At 38.1% G+C, this 17,637-nt stretch overlaps 1 protein-coding gene across 1 annotated transcript; it reads left to right on the forward strand.

The window, feature by feature from the left end:
- Window positions 1-692: 692 nt before the first annotated feature.
- Window positions 693-17,397, forward strand: OCIAD1 (OCIA domain containing 1). Its single transcript, XM_027636274.1, has 8 exons — window positions 693-777; window positions 2,194-2,278; window positions 5,756-5,809; window positions 6,281-6,328; window positions 10,139-10,268; window positions 12,388-12,596; window positions 13,969-14,118; window positions 16,961-17,397. Exons 1-8 carry the CDS (start codon window positions 733-735, stop codon window positions 16,996-16,998), a joined length of 759 nt encoding a protein of 252 aa, XP_027492075.1. The 5' UTR covers window positions 693-732; the 3' UTR covers window positions 16,999-17,397.
- The last annotated feature ends 240 nt before the right edge of the window (window positions 17,398-17,637 follow it).

Below are 17,637 nucleotides of genomic sequence, written 5' to 3' on the forward strand. Positions count from 1 at the left end.
CTCTACTAATTCCAGACACTTTTAGTCTCGTGACCCTTCCCTCTCCTGTCTTCAGGCATGGGCTCTTTTTTGTACAGCCATCAGAAAGCATCAGGGTAAAGCTTGCTCTAGGAAAGGCTAAAAGGGAGTGGTGCATTCCATGAGCAAGTACGGGCACATCAGGATGTGGTGAATTCAAGCCATAGTACTGCATGTTTGCAAAAAAATGCCAAGGCATACACTGCACTACCAAAACGTATTTTTATTTTTTCCCTCAGCTTTTCCTGATTTCTATAAACAGCAAGCACCCGCTAAAGCTACCATTTCCACAGCATCAGCTAGAGGCAAGCACCCTCCTAGTCGTCCACTTCAATACAATCCTAACCACCAAATTTGTATCGCTTTCGAGCTCAGAGTTGCCCACCACGCCCTTGCTTAGTCCTGATTCAGATAAGCTCTTTTTATAGGCAAGAGACCCTTTCGTTTCAGGAAATTCTGGCCACGCATCTTTAGCAACCGGTTAACAAACCTGTGGGCAACGTACCTATTCGAGCAATGCACGAGCAGACAAAAGACTTTACTACCCTCTATCAAGACCAAGGAGCCGGTCACCAAGTCGAGCAGTGCCATGCCCGTGTTATCCCTGTGCCAAAACAACCGAGCCGGGAAGGTCCGCCCTCACCGGGACTCACCGCTCCGCGCATGCGCAGCGCGCCCCAGCGGCGCCGCGCGGAGTTCCGGGTCAGGGCGGCCATGGAGGCCGGGCAGGGCCCGGGGCCCGGCGGTGACGCGGCCCAGGTAACCGCGCTGCTCGGCCGCGCTGTGCTGGGGACACCTCTCCGGGCTGGCGGTGTTCCTGCTGGGGTAGCGCGGGGGGCTCGGGGCCAGGCTCGGGGCTGGAGAGCGGGGGTTCCTGTCAGCCGCTCGGCCGCCCCTGCCCTGAGCTCCCCGCAGGCACGGTGCCCTTGAGGCCTCGGGGGCCGGGCAGGGGGTCCCGGCAGGAGGTGAGGAGGTGTTCGTGTCTGAACATGAGCCAGCAGTGTGCCCAGGTGGCCAAGAAGGCCAGTGGCATTCTGGTTTGTGTCAGGAATAATGCAGCTAGCAGGAGCAGGGCAGTGACCATCTCCGTGTACTCGGTTCTGGTGAGGCCGCACCTGGAGTGCTGTGTCCAGTTCTAAGCCCGTCACTTCAACGACATCGAGGTGTTGCAGCATGTCGGGAGAAGGGCAACGAAGCTGGTGAAGGGTCTGGAGCACAACTCCTGTGAGAAGCGGCTGATCGAGCTGGGGTTGTTTAGGCTGGAGAAGAGGAGGCTCAGGGGAGATCTTATCACTCCTACAACAAAAGAGGTTGTAGCAAAGTGGGGCTTGGCCGCTTCTCCCAGGCAGCTAGAGACAGGACAAGAGGAAATGGCATCAGCCTGTGTCAGGAGATGTTTAGGCTGGACATCAAGAAGAATTTCTTCACAGAAAGGGTGATTGGACATTGGAATAGGCTGCCCAGGGAGGCAGTGGAGTCACCATCCCTGGAGGTGTTTAAAGAAGGACTGGATGTGGCACTTGGTGCAGAATTGACACGCTGGTGTTCAGTCATAGGTTGAACTCAGTAATCTCAGAGGTCTTTTCCAACCTAATTGACCTGTGATTCTGTGTTCCCCTGGTACCATTGGCCTTCTCACACCTTCTCACAGTTCTTCCAGCTCGCTGGTGGTCTGGAAGCATGCCTGGCTGCACGGCTCTCACGGTGGGAGAGGGTCACACACCTCTAGCACAAACCTTTCACACGCTGGGGAAACAGCTGGTTGGCTCTGACTGAATACATATGTGGGAACCAACAACATGCGTTATGTCACTGAAACCCTGAGAAGTACTTAAAGAAGGCACTTCCTGACCTGTCAGATTTCATCTGTTTGGAAGGCTGGTTGCAGGGACCAACACAGGCTTTTCTGGAGAAAAAGGAGTGAGCTGAGTTGGAATCTGACTATGCACAAAGTATTTTCTGCTCTCGTATGGTTTGTAGAAGCACTGATTTTTTTAATGATATATTTCATGTGACGTTTATGGACAAAAGCCACCAGTTTCTTAAGTATAGAAAATGGGTGAAACTACAGAAACTACAAGGTGTGAAAATTAGACATTAAGTGTTTTTGATTGAAAAAATCCCCCCAACCCTTTCCTTTACTCATTCTTTTCTAATTTATTTCTTCAATGAAAGAGGGAAGTACCTAAGCCTTATGTGCCGACAGAGGAGGAAAGAAGACTCCTCAAGGAATGTGCTGAAGAGAGTGCCCGGTATAGAGGTAAGTTCAGTTCTTTGGCAAACTTGTTTGCTTTTCTTCTGTCCTTACCTCTTGCTGTTATCTGAGGCATTAAGGAAGGCCTGGGTCAATATATCACAATGGTCCATTAACAAGCTTCGTATGGTCTAAAATTGCATCCCAGTAAATGCTGATCCATGTAGTGTTTACCTTTATTAAGAGTTTGCAGGCCAGAGTTTTGTGAAAGGTGCAATATAATTTCTAAGTTTTATTCTTGACAACAAGATCTCTTCATATTTTAAATTAAAGTGCTTATTGAAAGTCTGAAAATAGATCTAATTAATGAATCTCTTGTTTATTTATGTTTCTGATTTTTTTTTGTTATTTCTACATTTTTATTTTCAATTTTTATTGTTATTTTTAGCATGCAAGAATAAAACAGTTTGACTTCTAACCATTACTTTCCATCTTTATGAAAAGTTGTGAAGAGAACAACAAGTAGTCACTCAGCTCAACTTTTGGAGAAAATTTCTGTGTCTCTGAAAAGCCGACGTTCGGGCATAATTTCTGTTGCCCGTGGCATGCTTGGTTTTTGTACACTTGGGCACACGGTTTAAACAAGCCTTCTGATGTGATTGTTACCTGCTGGTTTATTGACACTAGTAGACTACTCCAGAAACCAGGACAGGTGAAGAATTTAGCAGCTGATTTGCTAAATTTAGCACACTGGGACTCTGATTTCTCCTGGATGTCAGTACTTTCAAATGCAGCTTCTAAGGCACTGTGATTTTGAATTAATGAATCAGATATATGCTTTGTCCTTCTCCATTGTTTTGGCATTCTCCTCTTCCACTTTTGTCCAAATACTTGGAAACCTTCAGTATGTTTGCTAAAACGTAGCCATTTTCTGTATATTTTTGTAAGTGAAAAGAGCCACGTCCATCAGTGGTATGATCATGATTGGTTATGGCTTATTGATAATCGCTCTTCTGGAAAACAAAGAGGAGAGGGAGCTGTTTGCTGTTCCTGAGGTGTTCAGCTGCTTGGCAATGTAACTCATTGCCCTGTGGGTCTTTGCACAGTCACTGGGAAACAACATGAAGGTCCTGTTGAGAAGCCCTTAGTTTCTTGAGTTGTTTCTCTTTAGAGAGTTTCAACAGTAACTGAGAATTTTTGGAGGTGGTGGGAGGGAGGGAGTGTGTACTGTGCTGTTATCTCACTGGGCTAGCCTGAAGCCCATCACTGTTTTGTAGGTCTCCTGTCTTTGTTTCCGTAGGTTGTTGTATTGAGTATATTAAATACCTATTGCTTGAACTTCCCTTTGCAAGAGGTATGAGCTGTCTATGTGACTGCCTTGAAATCCTCACTTTGTAGTATATCAGGTTTTGTTATTCACTGTTACTATAAATTTGTGTATTTTTACTTTGTTTATTCAAATTTCAAGCTGTAGCATATTTTTACCCATTCTTACAAACCCTCTGTGTTTTGGCATAGTTTCTATTGGCAGATTCTGTTGGCAGTCATTTCATACCCCAGTCTAATATATATATATATATACATATGTAGTAATGCTATACTGGAGTAACTAAATTTTAATCACAATATCATATGATATAAATTCTAACACTGTTGAAAATTCACACTGCAATCTACAACTTCATCCTTTGCACTTTTAGTCTCACTAACAAAATCAAATCATATTGATACAACTTTTTCCACATAAAACCATTTTGATTAGGGTACATTATATTCCTGTCCTTATTTGCTATTGATATTTTCTGCTTTCCATTATTTTCCCTAGGTTTATTTTGTTCCTGAAGCAGAAAATTACTCTTTGTCCATAGCAGTAAAAAGCATTAATATTTTTTAATTTATAAAGCTTGTTTTGTTGAGTTTTTTCCTTACAGTTGAGTATTCATATTAATTTTTACATATAATAAATTTTCATTTAGCTATTATTCTTTTAATTTCCAGTTACCATTTCAGGTCACTTATATACTCACATACTAGTGGCTGTTTCCAAGTGTTTAACCTGTCTTTGGTGTCCAGAATATTTGTGTTGGGCCTATAAATCATTTCAGACTTCTTAGAGTTAGGCTGAAGTTCTCTGTAATAAATTCTTTTGAATATATTTTTCTTAACACACTCTCCCTCCCCTTGTTTGTTTTTTAGTTTTACAGTTCAGCTTCAAATCTGTACTGTCATTCTATATCTCAGAAAATCTAGAACCCTAAATTTTGGACAAATCTAGGTCTGGAATCTCTAAAAGCATGAGATTTTTAATCTCTAATAGATTGGAAGATATTATTTTCTGTTTTGAAGTGTTGCTCTAATCTTGCCTTGAGCCAAAGAGCCAATACTTTTTCTTAAAAGTGACATCCAGTCACATTTACCCTGAAATGCTGGTTGGACTCCTTGCCTAGTTTAGACTTGCAGAATTTATGAGGGAATAAACTGTTTATTTGCAAAGTATATTTTAATACTGTGACAAATATAATTTATCTTCAGGTATGAACTTAATTAGCAAATTGTGTGCATCAAAACACTATAAACATCTAGTGCTGTTGCCAGAATTTCTCTCCTACGTAACTTCTACAGCCTTTTTGTAACTTCTACATTTTCAGACTTGCATAAAATTAAATTTCATTATGGCATATCTAAATCTTTTATGTAGTTAACTTTAGTCTTCTGTCACGTTTGTTATTTCATTGTTCCTGTATCTTGTGTAGGGGTAGTGATCTTTGTGAATAGTTGCAAAGTTAATTATCACAATATAATGATTATCATTCTTGAAGTAAGCATTCATTTTGTTTCTTGAGATCTGCAAATGCTTCTTGCCACCTAAAGTCTTTCAATATGATAAAACTGACATAAACTGTTCAGCTGATTGTGATAGGCAGTGATGGTCTTCAATGTTTGTGGTCTTCTCTGCATTCCTGGTCCTAATCCCAAGTTGTATAGTTTGACCCATAAGCTACAGAAAAAGCTGCCCTGTTTGCTGGTGAATAAAACATGTTACTTAATTGTAATCAATTTGATTTATAGCTGTCTAAGAGTTAAACTTTTCCCAAAGTTCTTATGTTAAAACAATGTCAAGACTTTCGGTTATCAAAAATTTTTAGGGGCACTGGTCTCTATGCCTTCTGTCCTGAAGAACTGTGTATGCCTCTCTAGAGTTCTGCATGTTGATGCTGTAGTAGTTGTAGCTAGACCTGGAGTCTTGTCTGTAGAGCTTTATCCCATCTGACACTGGCTTTTGTATTTTAGGAAGTATGAAATCTAATGCTGACAGGATGACTCATTAACCAGTACCAGATAATTTGTAGTAGGTCTTAAAAACTGGACTTGAGAATGTTTGATGATTTATATACAATTTGTTAATTATATATATCCTTATATTCTTATACAAGTGAGCTTAGTAAGTCAGGCATAGCAACTGTCATTTTATCGCCTATTTTGTTAAATGTGACTGAAAATACCGAAAATCATATTTTAAACAACTTCTTTTCTTCTTCACAGCTTTTCCTTTGGCTGCAGTAAGCATGCTTGGTACTAGTTTCTTAATCAGAAAAGGTAAAGTGTAAAAATACTTTGGTTTTGTTTGGATTTGCTCAGGTGAAATATATTTTTGCTGTTAGTGAAGTTACTATGATAATATAATGTCTAATCTACTTGTAACTAAAAGAAGTTCAGACTGCAGCTACATGATTTGAAGTTCCTCAAACTAAAGAAGGAGCTCAACTTAAAATGATCATGTGCATTTTATGCTGTGTGACAAATGCAATATCTCACTGACTATGAAACAGTATGTTCTACAGTGTGTAATAACACTATGATTAAATATGATTAAAGGGATAATTCTTAGATTTGTTACTTTTATGGGGAAATCAGATGTTAGGGTTTTTTTATTTTTCTTTAAGTGTAAAAGAGTAACCTGCTACCTGCAAACGTAGCTACAGAGTAACTTGCACACATAACTATAGCTGAAGTTTTTCAGCTTAATTCTTAATTCTGATTGCTAATTACTTTCATTCTCGTTTTCAGGTGTTCTAAGAGATAGCTCAAGATTTGGCTCTTTTATGAAAGTTGCATGTAAGTAAAAGCTACATATAAATTCAGCTTGTATTCATGCCCTATATTCTGGAGTCTTACATAGGTGTAATTCCCATGAGACCAGCTGGCTGATTACTGTGACTGCATTCTAGTAGAATCATAGAATATCTCAATTTGTTAGGGGCCCATAAGGACCATAATCCCAACTCCTTGCTCCTCACAGGTCTACCTAAAACTAAACCATATGAATAAGAGTGTTGTCTAGATGCTCCTTGAACTCTTGACAGGCTTGGTGCTGTGACCACTTCCCCAGGGAGCCTGTTCCAGTGACTGACAGCCCTCTCAGTGAAGAACCTTTTCCTAATGGCCAGTCTGAACTTCCTCTGATGCAGCCTCATACCTATCACTGGTCACCAGACAGAGATCAGCACCTCCCCCTCCACTGCCTATCTTGAGGAAGTTGTAGATGTAGACTGTGATGAGGTCACTCCTCATTCTTCTCTTCTCCAAGCTGAACAAACCAAATGAACTCAACTGTTCCTTGTAAGTCTGATCCTTGAGACCTTTCACCGCCTTGGTCACCCTCCTCTGGGCATCTGCCTGATGCCCCTCTGGACATGGTTGGCCCTCCTGGCTGCCAAGGCACTGCTGACTCACTCAACTTTCCCTCAACCCAAACACCCAGTACTCTTTCCACAAGGCTGCTTTCCAGAAGTGGGCCCATGGGAACCTCACGAGATTCAGCAAGTCCAAGTGCAAGGTACTGCACCTGGGTCAGGGCAATCTCAGATGTGAGTACACACTGGGAGAAGAAGCCATTGAGAGCAGCCCTGCAGAGAAGGACTTGAGGGTTCTCATATATGAAAATCTGGACATAAGCCAACAGTGTGTGCTCACAGCCCAGAAGGCCAATGGCATCGTAGGCTGCATCAAAAGAGGAGGGACCAGCAGGTGGAGGGAGTTGATTCTGCTCCTGTTCTGTGCTCTGGTAAGACCTGGAGTGCTGCATCCAGGTCTGAGGTCCTCAGCACAAGAAAGAGATGAACTTTTTAGAGTGGGTCCAGAGGAGGCCATGAAGATGACCAGAGGGCTGGAACAGCTATGAGGACAGGCTGAGAGAGCTGAGGGAAAGCGAAGGCTTCAGGGAGATCTCATTGAGGCCTTCCAGTACCAGGCTTATAAAAAAGAGGGACAGTGACATTTTACATGGACAGACAGTGATAGGACAAGGGCCAGTGATTTTAAACTAAAAGAGGAGAGATTTAGATTAGATGTTAGGAAGAAATTCTTTACTGAGGGGAGTCAGGCTCTGGACAGGTTGCTCAGAGAAGTTGTGGATGCTGCATCTCTGGAAGTGTTGAAGGCCAGGTTGGATGGGGTCCTGAGCAACCTGGTCTAGTGAAGGGCATCCCTGCTCATGGCAGCAGGGTTGGAAGTGGATGATCTTTAAGGTCCCTTTGCAACTCAAGCCATTTTATGATTCCATGATTTATTCACCGTCTTTGAATTTGTGCTGTACCTTTTGTACAACTTTTGTTTATAAGCTTTGTATAAAATTGCTTGATAAATGTAGTGTAATCATATAAGATAAAAACATTGTAAATAGATACTGTACAAGCTTACTTTAAATTACATTGCCAGAATACACCCACCCCTCCCTTCCTAATTTGAAGGTCTTTTTTCTTGTATCTCACATGTCCCATTCAAGCTATTTTAATTACTTTTTTTTTCCTGGACATTATGTATGTACAATTGTAGGAAAACAGCAATTTCATGTGAATGATTTTTGGATTAAGTATAATCAAAAATAAATTAATAAATTAACATTTTCAATGTAATACAGGACAGTAAAACAGGAAGTTACCATCTTGCCAATCTGCCCAGATATAGCCAGTTTACTTCACTGGGAAGAGGGTAAACCCCATGATTTGTGGTGAAGGAAGTTTTGTTTAAGCAGATAAATGAATGTGAGAGACTAGAGCTCCCAGTTGTTTATGCTAAAGTCTGCTTACTTTCTCTGAACACCAAACAATGGTATAACACAAACATTTCTAATAAATAAAAGAGTTGCAACTTCCCTGATCACTCCTACACATTTCTTGTTAAGGGCCACAGTCCCCTATTTAACAGAACTAATTTTTTGAAATAGGGGAAAAAATAAGGTGCAGCTGGACTAGCCAGGATGTTCTGCCTATAGGAATTACTATACTTTCCTCAGTAGTCTTCTAGGCACTCTGCCAATTTACTGAAAGTTCTAATTAGTCAAGGCTGATATACTACATTGACAACATCCCTTCAACATAGCACAGAGCTATTGGTCCTCTCTCTGTCTTTGGCAAAAAAGGGGAAGATTCATATGTGCTTCATGTTAGTCTGCTATGGGACCTGGCCTGTTTTATCCGTCTCTAATCAGCTTCTCTAAGATCTTGTCACAGTGAGTACAGAAGAAGCAGAGAACAACAATATCTAATTTACTGTGCTAACTTCAAAAATAGGATCATCTGTCTGTTAGTTCTGTAATAAGAGAAACTAAATATTTTAGCCAATAATTACTTTGAGTGAAAGATCTTCCAGAGGGATGCTTCCACTTTTCTTGACTGGAAGGCCTCAAGAAAAGGAGACTTTCTCTTTGTAATTTATGCAAAAGATTAATCACCTTTTCTGCTTAGCTTTATATTCCTAAATATTTAGTTTGAATTCTTCTTAAGCTGATTTAGGGGCTTGTAATTTTTCTCTTTGCACATATTTGTAGTATTTGAGGTGTCTTTTTTTTGTTTACCTGCTAAACAGCTAAACCCTTGCATTTCTCTTTTGTAAACTTCACTCACAGTTGTGGCTGTTTTTCTCTTTTCCCTTGGAAAAAGATTTTTAACCTCCTCTTGAAAATACAGACATTAGAACAGGAATCACAGTTTCAGTACCGGTACAGCAGGCTAGGGTAAAATCCCCTTTTCTATTGATTCCCAGGTAATGTAATCTACAGTGTGAGAATCACAGATGATTAATGTTACTGGTAATTAACTGTGTCTTGACTTAAAAGTGATTGAGACTCTTTAGTCTTTATATGTAGGAAATACTCATTGCATATGAAAGAAGGTCTAGTCATTTTCTCCTACAAAATCAAGAAAACTGTTAATTGCCATAGAATCCTTCATAGTCCATTTGAGCCACTCATAAAACTTGAAGGAGCCAGCTGATGGAAATCATAAGTTTTAAGCCCAGAAATAACTATCTTGATAATTTGGTTTTATGTCTGTGCAGCAGATGGAGATAGCTCAAGCACTAAATTGAAAGTGTTTGCCTGGTGATTGCAAGGGTTCCTCTAATTCAGTTGTTTGCCCTCTGGCAGCCAAACTGTAGAATACTCTTCAGAAGATACTGGGCCTAAATGCTAAGCTTATTTAGACCTCCGTTCATACTAGTGAAAGCCTTTGCAAGATCTGACTGTTCTACTGGATTAAATTAGCAGAATTTACTACCTTTATTTATTCCTAACTGTTTTATCATCTTTGGTAGTTAATTGTGACTTCTGGATCTTAGGAAAAAGTGATGCAATTATTTTTCTTTTTTTGTCACCTTTCATCAAGTACTAGCTGAAATCATCTGATGTTCATGCCATGTCTAAATCATTGCTTTCTGTCTCTCTTCAGCTGTTGCATTTGGTTTTAGTACCCTTTCTCTGCAGAAGAAGCAGAGATGATTACTGCATGTTTTTGGTTCAGATCTAAACTGTTGAGGGTTTTTTCTTTTGTTCAAGATACTATATAATTTATTTGATATCATTATTTTTAAATTATGATGAATATTATGATATGGCATATAAATCCATCTTTTTTTCTTTTTAAAAAGTTGCTGGAATGTGTGGATACCTGGCTGGAAAGATATCCTACTTGCCAATCTGTAGTGAGAAATTTAAGAAACTGAAGGATTCTCCGATAGGAGATGTTCTACGACAAGCTCAGAGACATAGTTCACCTAAGTAAGAATTTAATTCTCTTTTAAATTTAAAACTTATTCTTGAATAGGGCTTTTTAAACATTAACAGATCAAAACTACATTTGCAGCTTTCAAAGGCTTCACCTTCCCTCATTCCCCATTATCCCAGATCTACCACTTTCAGGAAACTGTATCTGTATCAGTTGGCAAGCTATAAAACATGCATTTTGAGCTCTCTGCATACAACCAATCATTTTGAGGAGTAGAAAAATGAACATTTTACTTAGCACACTATATTCCTTGTAAATTAAGAGTTTTTCCCATGGAATTTACTCACAGTAGTGTGACAGCACAAGTTGCCTCCTTAGTTCAGAAGTAAACTAAGTTAACTGAAATAAAATAGTGTTACATTCTGGCAGTTTTTCCCATAGTTCAGTTGGATTAAAGTAGGAAAAGGGTGGAAATGATTTCAGTGTTTATCAAAGGAAAGAACTCAGTAAACAATATCAGTGCAGGAAGAAGCATGGTGGTCAAACCTTCTGCTGTTTGTTTAAATCCTTTACATCTGTAGCAGCATTATGCTGTACATATGAGAAACTCATCAGGTTCTTAAAAGTATTTCCTGTTTTCTTCCAGAATGTTTTCTACCTCAACTGGTTTTTAATTGCAAGCTGCTTTCAGAATATCTCAATTAAACTCTTGATTCAAAACTGGGAGAATAGTGTTTGGATAGTGAGTAGTGGTCCTCCTATGTATGTGCTAAGATTTGTTAAATGTTTATAAAGGATTTGATTAAATTCTTAAAAACTTTATAAATTCACATTTATGACAGTTTTTATTTTGTCTGCAAGGTTTACCTTTATTCTGAAATATTTATGGTTTTATGACCCCAAACATCATTTTAGGAATTACCTCTTCTGTATAGAATCAGCTGATTTGGAACTGGACTTGTTTCCTTACCCCCCTCCAGTTCCTAATATGAAATTGTCATGATTATTAACTGTGTTTACTCTATGTGAGAACTTGTTTAAGTGCCATCTGCTGCACCAATAAGTCCCTTCAACCTTTAACGGCCATTTTATTTCCTAAGTAATACATTCCTTTTTCTTGGTTGAATGATTAATTCAAATTCATGCCAAGTGCATTATTATCCTTACACGCTACCCTTATAGGGTAGCAACAGAAATCATTACACTTTCATGGTCGTTATAGATCTACTAATTAATGTATTTTGGTAATTTGATTTGCAGCTAAAAATTGGTAGAGAGTTAAAAGATTAGGTAGTTTTTTTAAACCTGTCTTTTCTTATATTTTTAGAAACATAATTGAGGCAATAAAATGGCTTTGCTCCATATGGTTATTGTGAGAATAAAACAAACACTAATTGCAAATGTTTTTCATAGGAAGCTAAGCAGAAATTAAAAGATAAATAAATACTCCAGAGATGTTCTAGTGGCACCAAGTGGTGGCATTCTTGATAGAGGGCCATGGTGCGTACTGGTTGCAGGGCCATACCATGAGTATAGCAGATGCTTTAAAATATCTGCCACCACTTTCCAGACTATTCTTTATATGATTTTACCTTTCTCTCCCAAGGGAAAATTCATTAGTGTTTCTGCAGAATTCAGCATCTTCATAAACTTTCATAATTTAATTTCCCCAAGATAGCTGTTCATTCTTCTTCTGTTTGATACTGATCAATTACAGCAGCTTCTAGTGATGACGACTTTTAAATTGCAAATTCTTCCTAAAAGGCCTTTAACTCCAGTTCATACTAGCACTGATTACATGGCCACACCCTGTACTATTTGTGTCTGATAAGGGTTTTTTGTCTGAAGATTCCTTGGGGAAAGGGATTGTCATTTTAGTCTTGTGGAGTGCAACATGCTTAATCTCTTTTCTCCTGTTCTGGAGATTTTCAGGTATGAGTTAAGATTCTGTGAGGAAGGGAAGAGTGTTGGGGAAGGAACTATAGAGATCTTTGCAATGTAAAGGAAAACACCCAAAACATCCCAAACTTTTTTTAAAATGATGATTCAGTTGGAAACTAAACCATTTAAAATAAAAGAGTATTTTCTTGAACTGCATGTATTGTTACTCTTCTAGTTCTGTTTTTAACCTTAGTATTTTTGTATTTAATATTTAATTGTATTCTTTTCTAGCCGTTCCAGTCGGAAATCTGAATTTTCAGACTTACCTTCTCAGTCATTTACTGAATCTTCTTCTCCAAGACCTGGATTTGCACCTTCTTCTAGCTATTCAGATGATTATAGCTCAACAGATAGAGGCCTCTCAAGTTATGAACCTATTCCATTCAGTGCTTCCCTGAATGAATCTTCACCTACAGGAATTACTGATTACACTGTTGAAGGTGAGTTTTGTGTTAATGTTTAGCAGTTTGTACTACAAAGATTCTTACCTTTCTTATAGGTACTGCTCTTACTAAACTATGTATTTTCATCCCATGCAAACATACATGGTACAATACAGTGGTTTTGAGTGAAAGATCCTGAAGTTACCAGAATTGTTTTTTACACAGAAGAGAACTGTAAGTATTATTTTGTGTAACTGTAAAATAAATTCAGGGTTTTTTTCATGTTTTGTAGCTCTAATGGCAAGTAAAGATCTGGAATTAACTTACAAGGTGTAATCTGTTGTGGAACTAACCCTGCAAAAAACTCAGCCTGACTGGAAGTTTTTTTTGATTGAAAGAGGGGCTAATATACCATCCTTTGTACTGAATAAACCACAGCCTACCAATTCCTGTTGGCCCCTCTGAGGTGACTGCAGTTCCACCAGCTGCAGTGCTGTAACTGGATACTGCTGTAACTCTGTGACATTAAACTATTTTTTTAATTATTTTTTATAACGTGATAACATTTAAGTCTCCTGGGAATTGAATGGATATTGTGTTCTATCTGGCAACAGTCTGATTTTCTCACAGAGAACTAAAATGGTTTTCAAGTACCATACTGTACAGCTGTTCCCTTCCTTCCAGAATGAACTGTGGTCAGCTGTTGTAGGGGAAATGCACGATTCTGAATTCAGGTGTCTCTGGTACACAATGGAGGAAGTTACTGTCAAATGCAGACTTTTTTATTTGGTTTGCATTTTGTCAACTCCTTTATCAGAAATGTTTTATTTCACAAAAAAAGCACCTTTGTGCCGCTTGATTATAATTATATGAAAGTATCAGATGTAAATGTGTCAAGGAAATTGTAATTGCACTTCATAAAAAATATCAATATTTGGTAAAAACCTTAATTATAGAACCAAGATTCTGCATTGTAAATGTAGATAAAAGGATAAAAAGTTTATCAGGTGACAGATGATGGTTACTAGTTCTTTGAAAGCAGAATTTAAAGCCTTAATGCAAACCCTCAAGCTTCACTCAGATTTCTTTTCAGAAATCATATACATATCAAATTTCTGATTATAATAAATTCTACATAAAGTGACCTGAACTATTTTCTCTATCAACTACCACATAGATGTTAGAATTTCCATTGGATAAAATTAAGAAAATGAACTAACTGCCAGTCTTTCAAAGCAGTTTGACAAAATTAAAAGGATAAAAGGAGCGGATTAACTAAAGACCATATATGTTCTCTGTTGTATTTAGAATTGCAGCTTCTTTTAATTTGGGATTGACCAGTAATGAACTGGCATTCTGAACACATTGTAGCCAAATTTTGGTATGCTATGCCATATTTGGTATATTTATAAATTTGTTTTCTTTTCAGAACCTGCTCCAATTCCAGAAGAAACTCGTAAGAAAAAAGGCATCACATATGAGGAATTAAGGAATAAACACAGAGAGACATATGACATAATGCTACCACCAAAGGCAGAAACTCCAAACAAGTTTTCACAGGAAAAACCAGCTAAGGAAGGTAATATACTGATTTACAGAAATACTTAGTAAAGTCAAATATTGGCCATAATGTTAAAAATGGTTGCAAATATAAGGCTTAATTCTGCATACAAGCAATTTATTTTTACAGTATCTTCAGGTATCTCATATGTGAAGTGGTCTGTAGTTTCTTATTTCAAAATAATTATTTTTTTCAAAAATCCTGAACATCCAATAGCAAATTATAATTCTTTTTCTCTAAACACGTTGCTTGGTTCCAGACTGAAAAGCTCATAACTTTTGCTTGATTGAGTATATCAAGTGACCTCTTTTAACAAAGAATTCTCTGAGCTCAGAGTTATACTGAAAAGTTTTAGCTATGGGAGTGGGGGTGTGGTTTAGATAGCATTGTTCTCTCAAAATAGAGCACATGGCTGATGGTTTTGAAGGGGAGGGTATTTATTTTTATTAATTGTTTCATGTGGAATTAGTGGATTTCTATAGAGGCATTGTTTGTAGAGGTTCATTTTCTACATTAAAACCCAAAGGAAGGAAACAGTATTTGGCAGCAATATTGGGATTTGTTTTCACAGTGAAAAAGAAAACTTTACAGAGCAAAATAAGAATGCAATGTCCTGAAGGATAAGATGCCATTCAGAGAACTTTTTGACTCAATCAGCTTTTTGAAAAGGAGACACAAAAGCAATCCATAACTGCTTGCTCTAGAACTTTTTTGAATTTAATGTGGCATCTGTGAAAACAATTTTAGCAAGAGGAATGTTTTCCCATTTAACACACTGCTGGACTAGTCACCTTGAATTGTTTGGGTTTGTATGCAGTGCACAGTCTTGGCAGCTATACTAAAACAAGACTTGTAGAAGCAGCTGTCATCTCCTATGAGGCATAATGAGTGGTAGTAAGTACATGAGAGTGTATTAAAGCAAAAAGTTCTGAAGCAGTAATGCTAAGCTTTGGAACAGTGTTGCTTAAGTGTCAGTCTATTTGATGTTGTGAATTACTTTCTCCAGATCATCTATCTTTGGATGGATCTGCAGTCTTGAATGAAAAATTATAAACAATTATTGTGTAATGATTTCAATCTGTTATTTCAAGGATAAAAGGCCTTTTCTCTTATCATGGGACTATGCCAAATGAGACATGAAAAAATTACTGAAGCTGTGGTTTTAGATTGCTTTTAAATTCCATGAGCTGACACTTTGTGCATTTACACAATGTTTTTTTTTCAAGATGCTTCTCCACAAATAGAAAGCCTAGAAATCCCCCTTGAAAACAATACACAGAAATACTAAGCAGCATTCTGCAAACCTTGCCGTATTCCGTGGCAAATGTTGTGGCTGTGAAATGAGAATGTAAATTTGTTATTTTACTTTTAGTTATTTGAGGTCTATAAAAGACTTCTATAAAATGTTGATCAAATAATGCATTCTGTCTGTTATATTTCTGTGTTCTGTTTGAAGGCTGTACTCGGGCTTTGAGAATAAAACCGCTCTCAGTAGTGCATGAGATTTGTAAATAAACTTTTAAAACTATCGTTTTGCATTTTTAGGGAAAAAGAGTAAGGAGGAAATACAGAAATTCAGAATTGCTTTACTTGTGCAAGTACATTTAAATCTACAGTTCAAACATTACACTGATATTGCGGGCTAAGATCCAATTTAGCTTCTTGTGTCACGCTGGATATGTTACTTGCTGTGTGCCTGTTCATACTCTGAGTCACTACTGCTTGGCTCATCCTCTTATCTTTGGTCCCTAGCAAATAGGAGACAGTGATTTCTGCCCTCCCTTGCAAGGACAGAAGGGAAACCAAACCATGTTTAAACCAGCTGTAAGCAATCCCTAACTTCCATCTGCCAGTGCCTTCTCCCTTCATTGTAGCTGTACAAATACGTGCATGTTCATAGTGATCTAGACTGGCCCATTTTCCAGGGAATGAGTGCAGCCTGTTCAGCTGCCATAGTTAATAGAAATGGAAACCAAATTGTACTTACAGAGAGCTTCTCATTGTGCCTCACTGCAATATCAGTCACTCCAAAGAGATTTGTCAGGGTATTACGATCAGTTTGCTGATAACTCAATGAGACAAGGGTCAGGCATTCTGCTCTATTCCATGGGTTCTGCTGCAGATAGTCAGTAATAAACAGTGAGCTTAGTAATTAATTTGCAAGTAGATTTATAAAGGGTGGCCTGACTAGTGTCAGCATTCCTACTGGATCCTATAGATCCATCCTTAACCTTTTCAGGATGGCAGTCAATTACAGACTGCTTTGCAGATCACTTTCAAGAGAGCCTATTTTCACTTTCTGGTCAGTTATGGGGGACATATTTCTGGACAAAGCCGTTAGACCAGCACCCTGTTTTTTTACTCTCTGACTCACTCCTATGCTAAAGGAAGCTGCCAAATAATAATGGCTGAGTAGTTTCCTAGTAGGGATTACTGATTTCTTTTTTTTTTGTCTTTGAACATGTTTTTAACTATCCTGAATCCATCCAAGTGTACATGTAACTAGATTATGTAGCCTCATTATTTATTGTAACATTCCTTGCCTGTTTCCTCCAATTGTCTTTGTTTCATCCACATGTTACATTTGTTTAAAAGTAATTACAAATTCTATAGAGCAGGAATTAGCTCAGTAGGCCTTCTGTTTGAATATTAATTCATTAAGGAATAATGATTAACAAACTCCTCTCCCCGTTTATTCAGAAGTAGCTTTAATTAGATGTATGTTACGCTGTGAGTGACACTCCCCCTACTCGCCATTTCAGATGACAGTGCACTTCATCATACTTTTTGGCATTGTTTATATGATAAACTTTTGCAGTTAAACTGTCATATATGACTACTTTTTTTTTCTTTTCTTTAGTTAAAGTAAATAAATACGGAGATACCTGGGATGAGTAAGAGTCAAATGAAGAAATGAAGAAAATTACCTCCTGTCTGCTAACTTGAACTTCATCTAGATTAGTCACAAGTATCACCACCTATGGTGTGCTCTGCCAGGCACAGCTATTAATAAATGAGGAGAAAATCCTGACTTGCCAGAAGATTTTAAAAAAGTATTTATGCTTAATTTTTTTTAATTTTGCATAAATGGCAAACGAGGCTATTGTGACATGTCATGACTACAAACCATTTCTGCTGTTGTTTAAGAATAAAAAGGGTAACTGAATGTATATGAATGTATAGCAAAAGGTAAAAATACATGTAAATAAATGCAATCACATGTATTGAGAAGGGAAGAATATCAGAGTCTTCTCAAATTTTCAAGACTTGCATTAAAAGTTACCTGTAGAACTCTCACTTTGTTTTGTGTGAAAGTGATATGCTGGAAACATCAAATTGTTGTCATGCTTGGTTTGTCATGTCAGGAATAATACTGAACTATTCAGGGGGAAAGGGCCGAGGAGCTGAGGCAGACACAGAAGTAACTGTACTTAATTTTTTCAAAACTGTTTCATGGTGCCAGATGTATTTTTAGACCGATGCAGTGACTTGCCCACAATGGGTTTCTACAGGCACTCAGTTCCAAAGAAAATGATT

Source organism: Corapipo altera, unplaced genomic scaffold (assembly GCF_003945725.1).
Source record: "Corapipo altera isolate COAL_440 unplaced genomic scaffold, ASM394572v1 22b, whole genome shotgun sequence".
In the NCBI taxonomy this organism is placed as follows: Eukaryota; Metazoa; Chordata; class Aves; order Passeriformes; family Pipridae; genus Corapipo; species Corapipo altera.

Coding starts and splice junctions, on each gene's coding strand:
- OCIAD1 (XM_027636274.1), top strand. CDS start 733: ATGGAGGCCGGGCAGGGCCCGGGGCCCGGCGGTGACGCGGCCCAG. Junction 5,810..6,280: donor TAGTTTCTTAATCAGAAAAG/GTAAAGTGTAAA, acceptor TCTCGTTTTCAG/GTGTTCTAAGAGATAGCTCA. Junction 12,597..13,968: donor TACTGATTACACTGTTGAAG/GTGAGTTTTGTG, acceptor TTTTCTTTTCAG/AACCTGCTCCAATTCCAGAA.